The sequence below is a fragment of the Dermochelys coriacea genome, chromosome 16, assembly GCF_009764565.3.
Source record: "Dermochelys coriacea isolate rDerCor1 chromosome 16, rDerCor1.pri.v4, whole genome shotgun sequence".
In the NCBI taxonomy this organism is placed as follows: Eukaryota; Metazoa; Chordata; order Testudines; family Dermochelyidae; genus Dermochelys; species Dermochelys coriacea.
The window spans coordinates 23,603,284-23,623,890 of NC_050083.1; the positions used below are offsets into that span (position 1 = coordinate 23,603,284).

General features: G+C 52.1%; 1 protein-coding gene across 2 annotated transcripts in view; it reads right to left on the reverse strand.

The window, feature by feature from the left end:
• The window catches only part of NR5A1 (nuclear receptor subfamily 5 group A member 1), a 64,547-nt gene that overhangs the window by 28,794 nt on the left and 15,146 nt on the right, over window positions 1–20,607 (reverse strand). For both annotated transcript variants that reach the window (XM_038375202.2, XM_043499016.1), the window contains one exon: window positions 17,099–17,739. In XM_038375202.2, the coding sequence (XP_038231130.1) occupies window positions 17,099–17,739 (641 nt within the window). The remainder of the gene's footprint in view (window positions 1–17,098; window positions 17,740–20,607) is intronic.

A 20,607-nucleotide genomic window follows, 5' to 3' on the forward strand; every position in this document is an offset into this window, starting at 1 on the left:
CCTGCCCTTCCTTTGGGGCAGGGTAGAGGGAGGGTGGAACTAGCAGCATTGCAGGCATGGCTGAATGACTTTGAGGAGGCGTGTCTGCATTGCAGTGTGGTTATGGAATCACCACACCATTAAAACCTGCTTCGGATTTACCATGTAAGTGGGATTGAAATGTGTTTGAACTGGGTCCCAGCATCTCTCAACAGCCTTGGACTCTGCAAGGCAATAGCACAGTTCAGACATGGTTAAAGGAAGTTTAAATCCCATCTATGCTGCAAGATCAAACTGCATTCTACCCATGTCATGCACTACCAGGTTCTAATGGGATAGGGCAGCAGGAACAAAAATCACAATTCAAACTCTCTGAACTCCCAGCATCAGTGTGTAAAGGCTCCTTCCCTTGGCTTTCCCCCTTGCCATTGAAACATGCCCATTGACTTTGGACCATCAGCTCCATGAATCTCAGTTGTTGGGGCTTTGCTTTGGTATGTCTCCATTACAGATACAGAGGGTAGAGCTCCATAAAACCTGTGACTTACCAATGTCCTCTAACAAGAAGAGGACTCTTAATGGATGGCCATTCATAAAACAGAATCCATCAATCATTTCTTGCGGAGATGACACGCACACATACTCTTCTAAAAGCTAAGCAAAGAGTTTTCCTATTTAATGTCAATGCTTTTTAATCAAGTACTTTATCAAGGACCTAACACACACTATCTTTAGAGAACACATTCTTCATTTTAAAAGAAAGCATCTAACGTGTTCACAAAACCCGGTAACGGACATTCCAAGACCTGGCGATCACCCCAGCTGCAGCATCCACAAGAAAATTCCTTTATGATTAAATAAGGTTTTCTTTTGGTATGATCGGAGCTCTACATAAAAATCCATTTACCTGTGATAAATGGTCTTTGGAATAGAGAGGGCTGGAGAGACAGGGCAGAAGCTATTTCAACACATACAACAAATTACCAGAGACCTGGTGTTGCTATTAAGAGGCACAAATTGTTTAAAGGTCTAGGCAACATGGTCACCTAATACAGTAACTTATCACTACTAAAAGTCTGGGTTCAAAGCTAGTAAAGCTTATATAGTGAACAATAAAAATTCCCTAGCAGTTCTTCATACTTCCTGAGAACAACATGAAATTTCAAAGCCTTGAAAAGTATTCAGCTTCACGAGTTATCTGAAGGGACTTTAACTAACGTGTCTAACAATTAATCGTTTTCCTTTAAACCCATATATGAATCTGACATGGAATTGTCGACGAAGTGCCTAGATCAGCATTCTGCACATTCCTTAGCATTATGTTGCAAGGAAGATGCATGCCTCTGCATGACCATGACACAAAGATGGAAGATGCATTATAGACACCTCATAGCCTCACAGCACTAAACACTGGTGCTGGTTTCCCCATCATGGGCTGTCTAAAAATCACTGAAAAGGTCTGGGCAGTGAAGCTCGTACATGGCTCAGTGACACAGGCTCACATTTTCAGCACACACCTAAGGCTCTTCGGTCAGAGAGCAGGAATTACATGCCAGCGCCCCGCCCCAGGTACAGCTTCAGAAAGCCATGCCCAACATTTCCATGGGCTTTAGCCACACGTTCCTGCTTTTCAGGGGAGATGTGCAGCATCCAATATGCTGTGGCTGGGTTGCAGCTCCTTTCACCCATACCATGAGATAAGCCCCCAAAGCTCATTGGCTTTCCTTTGCCCTACTCCACATCCCATCTTTCTCATTTCCAGCCCAGCCTGGCTTTTCTCCTTTCCTCCTAATCCTGCTCTGGCTCGGACAGGCTTCTCTCTCCCGAACATGCCTCCCATCCTGTGAATTCCACCTCCCTTTCTCTTGGCCCTACCTGGTCCCAGGTCTGTCCATCTACCTTGCTAGGGCTGATCTTTCTAAATCCCTCTGAGTGCAAGGAAGCCCCAGAACGTGGATCTCTGCAGATGCACAAGTGAGGCAGGACCACAGGAAGGTGAGCGTGAGGCAAAGTTTCTGGGAGCATTCAAGGCAAAATTAACCGAGTCCACGGAGTGGAGAGTACAGCATATGACCCTGTCCTGCTTGATGCAGGGGGAAAAAGGGACTAGCTGACCCACAATTGGCTGTTGAAAGCCTGTAAGTCATGGAGAGATTTCAGATTTTGCGAACCCCTTCCCTGCCCAAGACTGGACCTGCCTGTGCTCCTCCCTTGAAGTAGGGCTGACTTCAGCAGAGATGAACTGCGAAATGGCTGCGTCCCAGCCCGGCCCCATTACTATGTCTTTAGCACCAGAAGCAGGCTGGGCAACGTAAAGAGCAGGAGGACAAGGTTCAAGAAAGCTCCAGTGCTTCAGGCACTGGCATAGGCCTGGGGAGACCTGGGCTCAATTCCCCACTTTGCCAAAGACTCCCTGTGTGGCGCTGGGCAAATCTCCTGATGCCTCAGTTCCCCCTCTGTCCAACAGCACTGACCTGCCCCACAGGATCAACGCAGCAAAGAGCATGAGGCTCTCAGATACTGTGGTGATTGGGGCCAGAGAAGTACCTCAGACAGGTCAGATTCCCTCCAGAAGCATAATACAAACCGAGTGACATTTAGCAGAGGATGAGGCTGAGTCTAGGTCTCACTGTCTTCAGAGCCTTCAGCAGCAACATCCCCCTTTTCACGGTTCTTGTCTCCCGATCCTTGGAACCCGCCTGGTTTTTCAGAGAAGCATCTTTAACTTTTTTAACATTGCAGAGGTTCAAGCAAAAGATAAGAGGGTCCTGTTAAAGCCCAGGCCAGCCCAGCCGTAAATCAGGAGCCAGAAAAGTGGCTGCACAAGGAATACATCCGGCAGAGTCCTTGGCCTGCAGGAATATCTGCAGTTCCTTCAGGGACAAGCGCTGCCACCTCTTCAGTGGGGTGTGGGCAGGTCTCTGGGGCTGGTGTGCTGGCTGCACTGTTGCAGACAGAACATGCAGGTTCTACTGGAGAAGGCGCGGCAACATTAGAACCGCCGGCGGGTCTCAGAATGCCCTCTGCCAGCGTTACATTTCAGATCCACAAAAGTCGCCAGCACCAGCATCCTGCCGACCTGTGACCCTCTTTAGATTTCTCACTAGAGCTCAAGGTCTCCATGAAAAGCTCTGCAGCTGGCACAAAAAGCAGAGGAGACAATGGCCTGCTCTGCTTGTCTGTGAGCGCTGACCAAGCTCGCTCTTCCCAGCATTGCTGTGGTGGTGCCGAAGCAGTAGGTGCTTTGCCAGAGTTCTCACGTACCCACCCAGGGAAGCTTTCAGCAGCCCCCCCTTCAGAGGACAAGACCAGAACTTCTAAAACCAGAAGCACCACTTTGCCCTGCCAAGTCCCAATGCAGAACAAGGTGCCAGGAAGTTCCTCTCTGTGATGAAATATGATTTTTAAAAGTCCGATTGCTGAGTTATTTTTCACTCCTTCCCCCAGGGACTCAGGCACTTTAGATCCTTTCATCAAACAAAGTATGTAGATGGTTAGTTTCATTTCTGTGGCGACATTGGAGGAGCTTATAGGACAACTTCATTGTAACAGAGAGAATTCTGACCCACAGCACCAAATAACTGTACATGGAGCTGGCTTCTTTGGAAAGTGTACAGTAAATGGCTGACAACTGTCTCTCACTTAAGAGCTGATGAATTCAAGGTATTTTTGCCAAGTGCTCTATCACCTAAATGTTCTAACCAACATCTTCAGATATATTTGGTATAAAGCAAGAGTGACTTTATTAGTTTTGTACAAGTTGGCTGCCTTTAACTTTCCCTGAACGTTCGAAAAGTCATATGGCTGGCAGAAATAATCCTGGTGCTAGATAAATCAAATCATCATTCTAATCCTGTTTTGTACATCTGTAGTACTTCCGTGGGTGACAAAGCACTTTGTAACATGCTGATTAAAGGTTTACACCGTGCCTGTTAGGTAAGAATTATTATTTCCATTTTCTGGCTGGGAAAATTGAGGCACAAATGAGAAGTGGTCACACAGCTAGAGAGGGGCAGAGCCAGGGATGGAACCCAGGCGTCCTAATTCCAACACACTGAACCCGTTTTGGCCCTCGGCTGTTCTCATCAGTGTCACCTGAGAAATAATATAACTCTGCTTTGGCAGGGAGTTAGAATTCATTTGTGCTAGGAAAGCATTTGCACAGCTATTGAGGATGGTGCTATGGAAGAGCAAAGTGTCATTATTATTAGAGCTGGTCAAAAAAGGGGTTTTGTATCACTTTTTTGTTTGTTTAGGGTGGTGGTGTTTTTGCAAATTTTATGCAAAAAAAATAGCTTTTCATTTATTTGCCCTTTCTTGCTCCCTTTCCCCCTCTTTTCCAGTAGCAAAATGGGGGGAGGGGGGAAGAAAGGGAGAAAAAAATGAAAAACTGGAAAAATATTTTTGAATATAATTTTTGTTTGTTCGTTTTTCATCAAAAAACTGGAAAACATGAAACTAAAATGGTCTTTCGCAAAAAGAAAAGGAGTACTTTTGGCACCTTAGAGACTAACAAATTTATTAGAGCATAAGCTTTCGTGAGCTACAGCTCACTTCATCGGATGCATTGAATGCATCCGATGAAGTGAGCTGTAGCTCACGAAAGCTTATGCTCTAATAAATTTGTTAGTCTCTAAGGTGCCACAAGTACTCCTTTTCTTTTTGCGAATACAGACTAACACGGCTGCTACTCTGAAACCTAAAATGGTCTTTGTACACTTTAGGGAAAAAAGGCCAGTTTTTATTAAAAAGATGGTTTTGAACTAAAATATCTCCAGCTGTAATTATTTCTCAGGAGGGTAGTGGCACTCGTGGGACAAACCCAGGATTAATGCACAGCCTTTGTTACATTAATTCTGGCCATGAATCTCAGTTTTTGTTCCAGTGAGCACCTCTCCCTGCCTAGGCAGCCTACAGGAAAGGTCCCTGTTCCTACACAGGGTCAAGCAAGGGTGGATGTGCCCAGAACTGTTCCCCAGATTTGGCCACTCAGACAGAATCAGCTGGGGAGGCGGAGATTGAGGTAACAATTACAAGGGGGCAATTATTGGGTGCAGGTAGGAAGTGTCACCTTGCCAAATGAGAGGTGAGAAAGTGGGCTCCTGTTCTGCCAATAACTGACAATCCAAGCTCTGCACTAGCGGAAGGCGTTAATGGTCAGATGCAGGTCCCTGTCCCCCGCCCCCTCTGGTCAGAACCACAGGGACAGGCACCCTGCACTAAGACATCTAGTTGAATGGCTGTTTCCTAATGCAAGCAGCCAAACGTGCCCTTTTAATCACCTGCAATAACTTCACCTGGAGCAGAACGACGGCGCTCTGAGTTAGCAAAGTGAACAGGACCAGTCCATCCTGCTCCGGTTTGGGGCCAGTCTCCCACCAACACCATGTGCAATGGCTACCACCTGACAAGCCGGCTGAGCTCTGCCTACAGTGGCCAGGTCCTCAAAGGCGCTCTAACCACGCACTGTGCCCACAGCTTCCAAGGTCCCTCCCCTCCCTATGGGGGCTCTCCCCAAAGGAGACTGGTACCCACATCTCCAAGGCTTTAGTGACTGCGATATATAACACAACTCAGCAGGCAGAGACTTCATCTCCCCACTGGGAAAAAGAGACACGTCATGGCCCCTTGGTATTTCTATTTGCTCCTACCAGCATGCTGTCATTAGAGAGAGATGGGGCCGTGGGGGGAGAGACTGGCTGGCAACCAGACAGCGACTGTCACAAGGAATTGGATTGAACCCCAGTGCGTATGACGCTAGCTGTTGCTAGAGCACCATGAGGAGAAGGAGATTTTCGATAAGCCAGAAATGCTTTGGCCGATAGTCAGGAGATGGGGGTCAAGATGACCCATGTGTGTTAAAGCCAAAGCAGTAACCAGCTACAAATAGCTCACAAGCATGAAAAAGGAAACCCGTCCAAAAGGCAGATATGGCGAGCGCAGCCCATGGCCGTCCCTCCACCCTCAGGAACAGAGATGCCCTCGGGATTTTCAGCTGCTCCGTGACCTATCCTGGGAGGAAATAATTACCCCCTTCCCCTGGCAACAAGCCACAGTTCCACTCCGGAGGAGAGCAGCAGGAGGGGGCTCAGAATCCTTCCCCCCACATGAAGCCCAGCTCCTCGAATCTCCCTCCATGTCCCCAGGGAGTCGAGTTTGGGCAATGGATTCAATGGCACCAGATACCCCCTTCTTGCTGCGTCAATGGACAGAGCTCTGCCCCCCATCCCAGGAAAGCCCTGGAAGTTAGAAAAGTTACATGGAGTGGGGGTGGGCTCCAGCCCAAGGAAACATTCCCTCCCCTAGCGGCGTTTCCCTGGGACGCCAGCGATCTGGCTATTCCTGCAGCACTGCTCACCACAGGAGCCCACAGCCTCACGGCACTAGGAAAGCAGCCCAGCAAGCCATACACAGAGAGGACCCATGTAGTAACATGCTAGTGCTTAGTGTCAAAGACTTGCCATTGTCCTGTGAATCAGACCTTCAAGAGCATCCCAGAATCTGGGCCCAACTGAACCCCAGGGCCGGGAGCCAAAGCCCAAGGAGATTATTCAATGGCAGCATTAGCAGAGGGCCCTGAAAGCACTAGACTGGGGGAATTATCCTTCTGAATCCAGAACAATGCCTGGTTGAAGAACCTGCCCATGCAAGCTCCTGTCACCCGCCCCAGGTGTCCCCTGTCAGCCGCCCCAGCCTAGCCTCGGCAGAGTCCCCAGACAGTTGAGCTTCACTGTGGATGCCCCAGAATCTCTGCACCCTATACAAAATGCAAGTTCACCTCCAGCCTGCCCAGCAAACGCAAGGGATCCAGGAGGGGAGCAGAGCCCTGAGTCTGTCTCTCAAACAGGCCACATTGTTTTATAAAACCTCAGCAAGTGGCAGAGCAGCCAACGAAGAGATGGTCTCCTCTCCTCCTCCAGGGTGCTGCTGCCATGCTCCTCCCTTCCCCTTTCCCCATCACCCCCTTGCTCCTTTTCCCTCTCCGCAAAAACAGGGAGTGAAACTGAGTTCTCTCGTCAGGCAGGGCAGAGCCAAGCGATCTGCACAGCCAGTGCCCAGCTGGTTCTCAGAGGCACCCTCCCTAACACAGTGCAACAGGGAGCTTAGGGTCTGCACAGACTTGGACCCAGCCACCGCATGGCACAGCGCTTTGGAGAAGGTCGGATCTGGACCTAGACCTGACTCTGCAGCGTGGGACCAGCCTGTCTGCCCAGAGACTAAGGACTAAGAATATTCTATGATATTCTATGAACCAGTCATGGCTGTGATTAGTGTCAAACCAAAACCTTCCTCTGGAGCTGTGTCTCCCTGTCCTCAGGGCGTCTGCCCCCCTCCTGGCTGCGACCAGGCTCCCCCTGATGGCACATTTCAGGTAGGGCTTGGGGGTTCTGCTGAACCAAATGCAATTTGTTTAACCTTCCAGGCCTCTCACCTTAAGCTAAAGGTCACTTTGCCCTGCTGCCTGGACTTCCATTATACATACATAGATATATAAAAAATTACATCTGAAAGGACAAAGTTGCCTGAGCTTCATGACCCGGCAAAATATATTTCACCTCCCTTCCCATATTTTTCTTCTGACGAGTAGATGTTGCAAATCTTCTCTTGAATCTTGACACATCTCATCTAGCCTCAGTTAAAGTTTGTATTTATGGGTGTCAGCTCTGACCTCTTCCACCCCGGCTCCCTCACCGACCCTCTATAAACAAGCAGGCCCCCAAATCCCCCTTTGTCGAGCGGCATTATTAGTCTTGCATCCGAAGGCCAGTGTAGTCCGTAATTCTCTGTCTGATGACACAAGATGAACACGGCAGCATCACTCTCCCCAGCAGATTGGCAGGCCAGCCCTCATTTGTCAGTGGCAGACTGACAGAATTACTAGCCCTTAAATGAAACGATATATCTGGGACGTTAAATCTGTTTTCATTCTGACTGCCCCACACCTCCAGGTGGACGTGGCGTGTGAACTGATGCCCAGAGGCCATTAGCCCAGCTCCCCCTCCCACAGCCTTCACAATAACACAACTACAGCCCCTGGGGAGTGTTTCCAAGGCCCCCCTCCGCCCCGCAGCTACACTGCGCTGAGCCAGGGCCTGGTGGGGCTCCTGAGGGGGAAATAATTAGATAGAACCGTCACCACCTGTAGAGAAAATACCTCCCCCACCAACACTTCGCAGGCCCATAGAGGCCCAAAGCCCCCCCCCCATTAGTCTGCCCAGCGTAACAAGAGCCTACACCAAGGAGAAAAGTCTCAAAAGCAAATTGGGCCTGACCCTCCTTTCCCAGGAGACTGCCTCTGCCTGCCATGGAGTTACCCCACTTCACACCACAGTGAGGGAGCGAACGGAGGAGCATCTACTTGGGGGTTTACAAGCTGCCCTTCCACATGCAGACAGGGGGCAGGCTCTCCAGCCCAGCAGACCATGGTGTTCCCTACCACCCCGCCCCCCCTACATCCCAGGCAGGCATTGGAGCAGGAGGGAGTAGAGCTCAGAGAGGTAGGTGCCAGCTCCCGTTTTGGGTGTGTTCGCCCATCCCACCCCGAGCTTGGCTGAGCTCGGGCCTTGAACCTGGAAACTCAAGGCCAAACAAGCTGAGTTTGGGTCAAACGAAGAGGCCTTGCCTGGCTCCAGTCTGAAACGTCAGCCAGCCCAGGCCTGCCAGAAGCTCAGCCCCAAGCTGCCCACAAAGAGTGTGTGCATTCAGGCCAGCTGCTGCACTGCAGCCCCTCTGCAACCTGTTCCCGTGCCCAAGCACTGCTCCCTGCGCACCCTGGGCTAGTAGCACCAACGCCCACTTGGGCAAGAGGCAACAAGGACACAGTTTGCATCTTCCCCCAGACAGCAGCCCCATAACTGCCCCACAAAAGGTTCTTCAGCTGGACGAACTGCCCTGCACACAACGCACAGTCAACCTGTGGAACTCCTTGCCAGAGGATGTTGCGAAGGCCAAGACTATAACTGGGTTCAAAAAGAACTAGATAAGTTCATCATCAATGGCTATTACCCAGGATGCGCAGGGATGGTGTCCCTAGCCATCAGGGCAACAGGGGATGGATCACTTGATGATGACCTGTTCTGTTCATTCCCTCTGGGGCACCTGGCATTGGCCACTGTCGGCAGACAGGACACTGGGCTAGATAGATCTTTGGTCTGACCCAGTATGGCCGCTCTTACGTTTTTATGTTCCTTACAATGGAGTGGTCCCGGGCAGACAGAGCGTTATTGCTGTGCAGACCCTCCGCTCTGTGCACAGGCTTGTCAGTAAGCAATGCTGATGGTTCAGCTGATCGCCATATTTGGGGTCGGGAAGGAATTTTCCTCCAGGGCAGATTGGCGGTTTTTCACCTTCCTCTGCAGCTTGGGGAACGGGTCACTTGCTGGAGGATTCTCTGCACCTTGAAGTCTGTAAACCATGATTTGAGGACTTCAATAGCTCAGACATAGGTGAGGTTCTTCATAGGAGTGGGTGGGTGAGATTCCGTGGCCTGCGTGGTGCAGGAGGTCAGACTAGACGATCATAATGGTCCCTTCTGACCTTAAAGTCGATGAGTCTATGAAAGCCCTGCCCGCTGCTCACCACCGCCTTTCTTTATACAAACACCTGAGCCAGGAAGAAAGAGGCTCAGAGCTCAGTCCATGCCCAGCAACACCCTCTGGCCAAGCAGTTCTGCGATAGGCTGAGTTGGTTTTCCTGCATTTTGTCCTGTCCCAGCACCGGCTGACTCCCCTGTGACTTTTAGAGCTTTCTGGAGCAAAGTGTCTCAGAGCTTCCTAAAATCTGTCAGGGTAAACAGAGCAGTTACAATTTGGTTGACCCAAATAGAAAGGGAGCCTGTCTGGGAGAAAGGGAGACTGACAGACAGAGGGTTCCCCTTTATGACTAGCAGCCACTGTGGGACTGATGTAAAAGGAATAAAGGGCTGGTGTGTAGATAGGAGCTGCACTCTCTGACCCTCTCTCCCGGGGAGTCCTGGGGTTAACGTGCTGCTCACCAGCCACCTTGGGCTGGGCACAGCAGACTGCTGTGTATTTACTTGGGAAACAAGCCCCTGGTCTCTGGAAACAAACCATCCAAATCACCAGCATTCAGGGCTGGTAATAGATGGGGAGGTAGACGTGCCCCCCCTCTGAAAATTATTTTCCAAGTAAATGCAGCGCTGGCATCAGGTGCTGGATTGACAGCCGGGGAGGCAGACTCCTCTCTTACCTCAGCTCTGCGCCCCCTTTCGCTGCAGCGGCAACACACCGTCCCAGAAGCCCCGTTAACAGCCCTGAAAGTCCAGCTTTCGTACTGGCACAAAGAACTGTACTGGAACCAGAAGGCAGCTTGAACAGGGACTGTCTGTTGTCCCTCACAAAGCAAGTGAGAGGCACCTGGCTTCACGCAAAAGTGACTCCTGGCTAAGTGACTTGCCCAGGGTCACACAGGGAGTCTGTCACAGAGCAGGGAATGGAACCCAGGCCTCCAATGGCTAGTGCCCCATACCGCTAATGAAAGACTAATACAGCTGGGTCGGGAGGGACAGGCGTCTCCCATCCTCTTTCAAGACCTCAAAGGGGCGGGGCAGGCAGAGGTGAATGGGAGGGCCATGGAGACCAACTCAATGGCTAGCAGAGATTCCCCTGGAGCTCAGGGACCTGGGCTCTATCCCAGCCGGTGCTGGGAGTTCCCATGGCTGTGATGGTATCACAAAGAGCCGGCTGCTTGAGTTGATGATGAGCACACCCGTATGTGTCCCTACCCCGGGGCAGCTAGGCCTCACCCCCTGCTTTCTCAGTGGTGCGCTCATTCTGGGAGTTATCTTTGAACTACTAGTGAAAAACAAAATGAAGTCAATGGTTTGTTAAATAGCAGCTCTTCCCTGAGCCTGGTGACAGCCCCTGGGACCCTTTGCCCCAGAATCGTCTTCCTCCTTTGGATCAGAGACACGCAGGCGCGCTCACCCTGCGGCTCCCTGCTCTGACCCAGCCATCCTTTGCTGAGATCCCAGCACAGCTGGGCCAGGCCAGCCAGACTGCCGCCAGCTGGGAAAGCTCAACAGACAGTAGCCCAGGAAGCCAGGCCCCTGAGCGAGCCCGCCCTGCAGCCAGACTGGGAGATGGGTCTTACCCTCTGTGCGGGGAGGGCTCTGGACAGAGAGCTGCCCCCACAGGAGTGCGCGAGTAGCGTGTGACTGCAGGTAACGGCTCAGCCTGGCAGGAGGGCGAGAGCCCGGCCACATCTGTAACGCCAGGCAGGGCACGAGGGATGGTCAGCGCTAGCAACAGACGCTCCGTTCTCTAGCTTGCACCCCCATTTCCAGGTTTTCTGCCACTTGCTCTGCCACAGAAGCCTAGAAACAGCCTAGAATGGTCCCCCCTCCCCCCCGAGGCAATGCAGCCTCTCAGCCTTCACACACAAAGCCATCCCAGCCCCCAAACCCCGCTGCCTTAGGAGCAACGTCAGCATTGCCCTGCCCCTGCTCCACCCCACGCACCTGCCCCTTTCCCCCTTTGGCTCCCTCCATCCCCGAGCCATCCCATTCCCCAGCTCCCCCCGTGGGGCCTATTCTCTCTGGCCTCCTCAACAGCGAGCTGACTTCTATCCAGCCCACTTCCTGCAGCTCCCCATGCCCCCAGGAGGGAGTCCTAGAGCAAGGAGGCTGGCTGGCTTTTCCCTGCAGAATGCCTTGTACATGCTGGCCTGTTTGGGGGGGCAGGGTTTGTCTCCTGCAGGTCACAGCACTGGCCCGAGCAGCTCCCTGTCCAGCCCATGCCCAAAGCGGCCTGTGGAAAAGATCTGAGAAGCGTGCTCCGCTCCCCGCTGCACACACACCAGACCCATGGGAACAGCATGTGCGAGAGGCCCTGACACTCCCTAGAATTTGCTTCTCTTACCACAGGTGCCTGGCTTTAAGGCCCGGGGGCCGCAGAGTGGATGGCAAAGAGAATGATGTGCCACCCGGAAAATAAACTGATTGCTTAGCACCCGCTCCCAGACACTGCCCGGGGCGCTCGCCCCGCTTGCATGGCTCCTGCTCGATGCTGGGAGCCCACAGCCATGTGTGCTCTCCTGGGTAAGGAGGGTGCAGAGAACAGCAGCGGCCTGGCAGCCGAACGGTGTGGGGCACTAGCCATTGGAGGCCTGGGGGCCATTGTCTGCTCTGCCACAGGCTCCCAGTGTGACCTTAGGCAAGTCACTTAGCCTCATCATGCCTCAGTTCCCCATCTGTACAATGGGGAGAACAGCCCTGCCTCATGGGGGCTCTGAAGATAAAGCCATTTGAAGGCTGAAAGGTGCTCAGATGCTACAGAGACAGGGACCAACTAAGTCCCTTCACTGGGAGGCTCCCTGCTCGCTCCCCGAGCCCCCGCACAAAGGAGCAGCAGCAGAAGCTTAAAAAGACTCCACTCTTCGCTTCTCCCATGTCTGGGGCGCCAACCTACCAGGGGTGCTTTGGGAGGCTGGCAGCCTTCCCAGCCCCATTCCTTTGGGGCAGTGTCGGCACACCCCGCATCCCTTCCCTGGGCTTCTCAGAAGTAGCAGGGGACAAGACAGCAGCTCGGCCTTGAAACCTGCCCACGGAAAGGCGACGGGGAACCCAGAGCACTGGAGGCTGCAGGGGAGGGGTGACACCGCGCTGCAGGGGAAGGAACTGTCTCATGAACCCCCTGTCAATGGGGCGACATCGGCAGCTGGCAGCAAATGCCTCCACGGGAATACAGAAACTGGCTGGGTACATGTCTGAGAAAGCACTTGCCTTTGTGATGGCCAAGGCAGCCCACATCCCCCATTCTGAGAGTCCCTAAATGCCCCAGTTCCATTCATGTGTTGCTCTGGCCGTGTTTTTAGCCCTGCTCATGGCCTTAGTTTAATGCTGTGAAGTCTGTGCTGGCAGGAGTTCATCTACCGCCTTGGCGACCCATTGGCTTTCATCAGGCAGATGTGGGGAGCAGGGAGAAGGGCATCCTTGGGGCTGCTGCACCATCCTGCTGCCACAAGGAAAAACAGGCAGAGAAGCACTGGCTGAGCACTGTTGTGAAAGAAACCCCCAGGGCCTGGGCCTAGCCCCGGCTCCCCGGGAAGAGTGCACAGGCCGGGTGAGCCTCAGTGGAAACACAGATCTGCAGCAGCTGAGACTGGACACCCCCTTTGCCCCGGAGAACAGAGAGCACCTTAACACCCAGCCTGTCCGAGAAGGTCACCATCGCTTGCGGTCATGGCGTGGCCCAGGGCACTTTCCGCACAGGAAGCTCTTCAGGGCAGGGCTGGAGCTTTGTCCTGGGTTTATGGAGCCCGTAGTCCAACAGGGCTCTGGGTCCTGACAGGGCCCCTAGGACTGCTGTAACACAAATAAGCAATAATCCTAGCCCCAGCATCCTGGGCGGTTCTGCTCTGGAAGGCGGATCCGTGCTCAGGCACAGGACGCAGATAGCCCAGCCCAGGGGGAGGAGGCAGCTTTAGGTCACCTGGTTTTCTGCAAAGGCCACTTCAGCCCCTGGCACATGCAACAGCCACCTCCCTACTGCTGCCTAAGGGCTGTGGTACCCCCAGGGCACCTTCCGCCCCCGGCTGCCCCCATGCAGAGATCAGGGGGGCAGGGGCAGACAGAGATACTCACGTCAACACTGCACAGCTCCTGCCCCAGGGGAATAGAAATCTCCTTGCACCGTCTTCTTTGCAGCCTTTATGTGTTGCCAGTACAGCACATAGGGGTTGGGGCCAGAAACAGCCCCACTTTCTTACACTCCCCTTTGCAGCTTCCATAGGAAGCAACATTCATCCCTTCCTACCTAAAATGTTGTATAGTGTTGTTCTGCATTGCTGAAGGGCTGCCATGTTCCACCCCAGAGGTGGCTGTATTTCTTTCCTGGGTGCTGCGATCTCTGTATATTGCTTCCACCTGCTGGTCCTATGCCCAATAGCAGTCATGACCATAGACTGTAAACGGCCCCAGGAGAATTGCCTACTAAATCCACTCACTAGTGTTCTTTCCTTAGCCACACAAACCTATTGCTGCCATTAAATTATCCCAAGCCACAGTGGGTGAAGAAGTCTCTGGCCCCAGTGTTGACAGCTTTGCCCCAGCAAACAAGAAATCTGCCCTGTGGCATTCTTGAAATCAGCGAAATAAGGTCAAGGCGGCACTAACCACGCGGGACATGCAGCATCAGATTGCAGATGGTTTTACCAGGGAGTGATGGGGGCTGACAGCAGCTTCTCCTGCCAGTGCCACACGCTCAGCCTCGAGCAGAGGAAGGAAACGCAGCCAAAGGAAAACAGGAGTCTCCAAGTTCCTACAGCTCATGTTTGAAAGGGTAGAAAATCCGCCCCAAGGCTTGCCGTGCTCGAACATCTGGGGTTGGGCGGGGCCTGTGCTCTCCAAAGCACTACACAGGCCACAGGATTGAATCACTTATCCACGGCTGGACTGCAGCCCTGCTCTAACCTAACCAAAGCAGGTAGCTACTGATCTGTGTTTAAATCTCTGCCCACCAATCCCCATCTCCTAGCATTCCTGGCACTGGGAGACCCGGAGATCTGTGGAGTCCAGTTTCCAGGGACTTGGTGCATTGTTACACAGTGTGACACTTGTTTACCAGGCCGGCACACGGGCGGAGTCCTGACTAGGTGAAGCCCTGGCATTGCTATTGTACAGCACATGTCACTCTGGGGGGAAGAGGGGCTGATGGATTTGTATTCACATGGAGCAAAGCCATGTCTGAATGGTGTAACCGCGCAGACAATGGAATTACAAGGCTACCCAGCAAGGCAGCAGCAAGCTGAAGCCACTGTTTACAATATCTCCTGCAAAACAACAATCCCCCATTCCCAGAATCCAAGCAGAACACTGATATGATTGAAATGAACAAAAAACGCTTCCACAATGCAACTTCCTGGCACTGTTCGGGGCAGGGAGAGGTTATTCTGAGCAGGGAAGCACACTGCCATGCTCTGGAGGCCCAAGGAGGGGGCTGAAGTGCGAAAGACCCCACCTTCTGCGATGGTCTGGAGAGGAGCAGAACCGTGGGCCCAGCCACTCTGGGGCTGGCTGTCCCCAGCGAAGCAGCTCAGTCGCCATGGAAGCTCATAGGAACGTTGGGACACTGTTGAGGGAGCTACTCTGGAGGTCGCTGCCTTTCCTTTCCATTTGCAGCTCCGGGACAGGGCCCAGCGCCGGAGCTTTGCAGGGATTTGGTGACAGGCGCTGACTGGGAGCTAAGGCCAGATCTCCAGTTTCACTGCCCATTACAGCACCTCACTCTGCCATCTGCCTCACTTTGCCTAGAGTCCAAATGTCTTGGGACTCTTCCCAAAACGGCCCCCGTTCGGTCCTTAGAACACTCCCAGCAGGGGCCCGCGGTTCCCTGTGCTCATCAGGCCACTGACTGCTTCTCTGAGGCATTGGACAAACAGGTTCAGAGCAAAAGCCACACCCCCGAACCGACGTGCACCCCAGAATCCCACTCCCAAATATCCCCAGAGCTTTGCTAGAGTTTAATCAGATCCATCTCACAGATCTGCCTTAGGCCGTCCCCTTGGGCTGGGAGCAGCACCTGCTGCCTGGGGAAACGTCAGAAAACAACATATTCAATTCTTGCTGCTGTAAAAAATTAAATAAAATTTAAAAAATCACAAGATGCCGTGACCCTCAATTCTATGAAACAGGGGATCAGCGTGACTCCCACAACAGATCCAGATGTTCAAGGGTCAAATTAATTCCTGTTGTAACCTTACTGACTTCAGCAGATTCATACCAGGGATGAATTTGACACAAATCCAGCACAGTCCTCTGGGGATGACACCCCCACTTTCCCTCACCCCTGTACTCCAAACAAGTCATTATGGGGAGGGGGAAAATCCTTCTGCACTAAATAATTTTTAAGGAATTGAGTGTGATACTTCCTGTAGGTCCTACATAAACAAATCTGTGGCCACATGCAGTAATGCTAGGGGATGCACATAAACGGCTTGGTTTACGGTTTGGCCCAGAGGAAGGGGCAGGACAGCTATTTTAAAGAAAAAAGCAGTAATTTGCATGAAGACGAGACTCTCTCCCAGACTCTGCAATGTGTATGGGATGGAAAGCAGGATTGGAAGGTGGGACAGGGTGGGAGGGTTCTGGGGGTCAGCAGAGATCCTGTCCACTTCCCACTTCAGAGAACTAGAGTTGGAGCAAGTAGAGCTGAAGAGCAAGCTGGTTGCAGCTCCTTCTGTGGCTCTTTCTGGTCATTTTGATTGCTAACTTGGCTCCTGAATCACTGAGGTGTGTCACTGATCTAGAGCCTGTAGATACCACATCTGGGTCAGCAGCAGCTGGGGATTCATGCAGGGAGGTACCCACCCCCGGCTGGCATCATGTGGCAGCAACTGCACTGTCATGAGGCAGCTGGGCAGGCCCACGCCAGACTCTGGTCTATGCAAGCACAGCAATGTGGGCAGCTGGTCAAAGCCCAAGTGATGTCCCCCCACCCCTGCTATGGCAGGAAATTCCCCCAGTCTGGAGGCCAATGCTGCCAGTGAGGGCACCAGTTAGTGTCACTGGGGTGCAGGCAGCTCTCCGTTAGGGACTGGGCTGAGACCCATTAAACCCATTTCAGCCAGGCCAGCACACAGCCACCAGGAGAGGTGATGCCTGGGCTCTGAGCTGCTCTGTCCCCTGGGCAGAGACTTCTAAGGAGAATTAGTGCTGAGCCTGCAGGCTCCTCACCCAGACACTTCACAGTTAAACTGGGGCAGCCTAGTGGTTCTCACACTGGGGTTTTCCCTCTCTCTTGTCTTCCCTATGCCCAGCTCCAGGTCTGAGCATCCTTGTGCCCCCGGGAGTGTGTGGGAAGGGGGCAGGGAGGACCTGCCACAGACCAGTGACTCGGGATCCTGCTCTGTGCACAGACTGGTGGAAGCCAGATGCCACAGGATGGATTCCTCCCAGCCCAGGGGGTCACCAGGCCCCCTGCACCAGTTACACCCTTTAGTTTGGGCCCTTATTAAGGGCTTCAGTGGTGTGAGGGGCCTGCAGGGTCCCTCTCTGCTGGGAAAAATTTCAGCCCCACTGTCTATTTCATTCCCAAGGGTTGCCTCTTGGAACGTACCTGCAGGCCCCACCCTTGAGTGACCAGCCAAGCAAACCACCTACCTCCAGCTCCTTAAAGAAGATGCAGCTCCGTGCCCACTCCACAATGGAGAAGAGGGTCTGGTCTGCCATCTTGCACATGAGGCCAAAGGTGCTGATTTTCTCATGCCGGCCTTTGCCCTGCTCCTGTTGCAGACAAGCCAGTATCCGCGCCTTGACCTGTGGCTCGTCAGGCTCCAGCTGCAGCAGCTTGAGAATGACCTCTGGGATGTCGGGTGGGGCACTGTTGGGATAGGCATCTGGATACATGTAGCTGGCCATGGACTCATGGGAATTTGTGTAGTGGTCGGGGTACTCTGACTTGATGGTGCGGTTGGGAAAGGAGGGGTAATGGTAGCTGGACAGTGCCCCATGGCTTGGCACAGTCATTCCCAAGGATGGCGTCCCATATGGACTTCTGTCGTAGTCGACTGGCGTCATAGTGGCCGGGTTGGGAGGCAGGCTCTTGGACACCGAGTGGATGCCATGGATGGTGGAGGACAGGTTGTAGTCAGTTTGCACTGGGGACACGATCTGAGGCACAGTCTCCAGCTTAAAGCCATTGGCACGTATCAGAGCTTTCTTCTGCTGTTTTAAGGCACGATCTCGCTTGTACATGGGGCCGAATTTATTTCTTCCTCCTCGCATTCGGTCCGCACGCACAGCTGTGGGGCAGAGAGAAAGAAGGGCCTTAGGAATTCAGCTGAGCCCAGGGGAGCCTTATCATCCCAAAAGATCATGACAAATAATCCTGAGGGCTCTGTCCAGATAGACTGGGGGGAAGAGGGTGGTGAGGAGGAGGGGAAAAGACCGGGTAGTACTCAAACACCCTCTTGGTGAAACAATGCATCTTGTCCTGCAGCCGTTCCATCATGGGAGTGATGGACAGCTGCATCGGGACACAGGGCTCCTGGTTCAGAGTCTGTCCTGGGGCAGTTATGCTGCCTCTGAGCAGCGAGTAGGGGATGCTGTCCTAGTGAGGCAGTATAACCCCCTGGCCCTGGAACACTAAGAGCATCAGGTTGAGAACACTTCCTGAGGCCCCGTCCTCCATGACAGAGCTGTTTCTTTCCCGGGGTCTAGATCAGTATCGCAGACCTGCCCCCCAGCAGGAATAGCCCCACCAGTAAGACCATCTTCAGCCACTCCCTGCATTGCCACTCACTAGCCATCAAATCAAAGAGTATCAATTTGCAGAAAACTATATCTCAACAGCATTGCCCAGTCTCACTATTTTACCACAAGTCTTGCAATATTGGTGCTTTTCTTAAAGTCCAAGCTCCTGGAGTCAGGTGAATATGTGAGAATCTCATCTTTCATTTAAAAAAAAGGGAAAACAAATTAAGTTTCTAGTGCTCATTCTTGCAGAGAAAAGCTTGAAAATGTGAAGTCAGGAGGCAAATAAAAACAACCCCAAGTTATTGTTTTTTAAAATCTGAAGATTTTTAAACATAACCTCACAATATGCTGGATCTTGACTCGTGATTTTGGAATAACTGGGAGTTACAATAGTTTCTCTGAGATTTTGTTGAATTGGATCCAGTTGTGCACTCCTTCCTGTCAGTCCCTTCCAATAACACCATTACACGCAAGACAAATGGTCAGGAGAGCTCTCCAAAATATATTGGCCAGATCTGCAGTTGGTGCAGACCAGCCTAGTTCCATTGACTTCAACTGGACTATATTGATTTGCACCAGCAGTGGGTCTGGCCCAGTGTGTGTGTTATTAAAAATGGCTTAAAACTTTGTCCAAGGAGTCTTACAACAAGCTCCTCATCCCATTAGAACCTCTCCCCTTTCCAAGAAACAGATATTCTCTCTGGATCCCAAAAGAAACACAAGAATGTGTCACTGCTCTAGGAAACAGGTGCTTCTTTGCTTCACAAGATCATTCACTTTCCTCTGCGGCCATTCTCAAGGGTGTTTTTGCCTTAAAAAAACACTCTTGGAAGAGCCTCAAATAGCTAAAAGCTCTGCGTTGGAGATCTGCGCAGACGGATGTGAGAAAGGCTGGGTGGCTGGTGAACCCAGGGCTTGGGAAGCCATGGAAAATGTGTACAAAAGGGGAAAGCAACTAGCTTTGCCACCCCATTCTGAGTGGAGAGATCAAGTGTTTGTGCTTAAGCTGTTATTTCTGCAAAAGACCTCTCACTAACCTTTCCTTTCACTGCAGCCTTGGAAACCCCCTTTAGCAACCTTCACTGCAGAACAGAACCACAGTGCTGGCCAAGTTTCTCAGAGACTAGCTGGAACATGGGAGCATTGATTAGGGACCGAAAGCCAGCCAGGAGGCAGGAGATGTTTGCAGAGACTTTCCTTGAAGGGGCACTCGCTCTCCATGGAGAACGCTCTCTCCAGAGAGAATCCAGTTTCTTCCCATTTCTCCTCCCTCATTCTTTCGTACCTAGGGATATTTGCATGGAAACAGCCTCTCTGGGGGGCTGGCTGGGTAAGGGCAACAATGCCTGTGGAATACAGAACACTTCACTTCTCCATCATTGTTTGAGATCCCACCTGATTTACCCTCCAGTGTCTGGGTCATAGATTATATGGCTGCCTTAGGCCAGTTCCTCACAGAGAGCATGTGAAAACCGCCTCCACGGTCAGCACTAACCTGCGCCCTTGGTGGCAGCCTCCACAGAAAGGCCAAGCACTGAATGAGCCAGAGAGACCGAACTCCCCTTCCACACTTATACTTTGACTGCACTACAACGGTTTGTTCCCATTTCCAGAGTTTAACATGGCATAAAAGCCCCAGTACACAGGGAGCATTCAGGTGCTTCTCTCTGCTCAGAGCAGGTTTTCATGCCCACCGGAGCCCTCTCTTCATCAGCTGTGACGTCACTGCTACCTCCGGTGCCACTGTACCACTGGGAGAGAATGGCTCTTGAAGACACCCTTAGAAACAATTCCTGCGACACAGGCTTGTGGCACAGTGGGGTGAGCAGAGGAAGTTTGCACAGCTCCTACCTGGGCTGTACCTGGGCTGTCAAATAAATAGAGGCGTGCAGGCCCCAGGGCAGTCAGTGGGGCATCTTTCACAAGCGGGAAATGAACACACCCTTTTTTCTTTAAAAACAAACACCTTAAGAGAGAAGCCATGCTTTGATTCTCATGCGTTCCCCTGTGCCAACTATTTATACATCACCTGGGATCATAAACACCTTGCTGCTTGCTGCATCCCAACTGTGTTATTGGGCTGCCACAAACACAAGATTCTGATCTCAGTGGGAAACCAAGGGCAGGGCAGATGGACTGGTTAGAAAAGCAAGGAACCTGTATTCATTCAAATGTCTCCAGGAACAAAATGAAACAGGAAGTACAGATGTCTCCAAACTAAGGACAGACAAAAATGATGGAGCCTGAGATTTTCGCAGCTACTTAGACTGTTTCTTGGATTCCCAGCACAATCTGAGTTTATGAATCTTTTTGGCTGTAGTTTAACACACACTCACCTGCTCTCACTCTCTGTCACATACACATGGCAACTTAAAACAATCAGCTTTAGCTTCGACTCTTTGCCATGAGCGAAG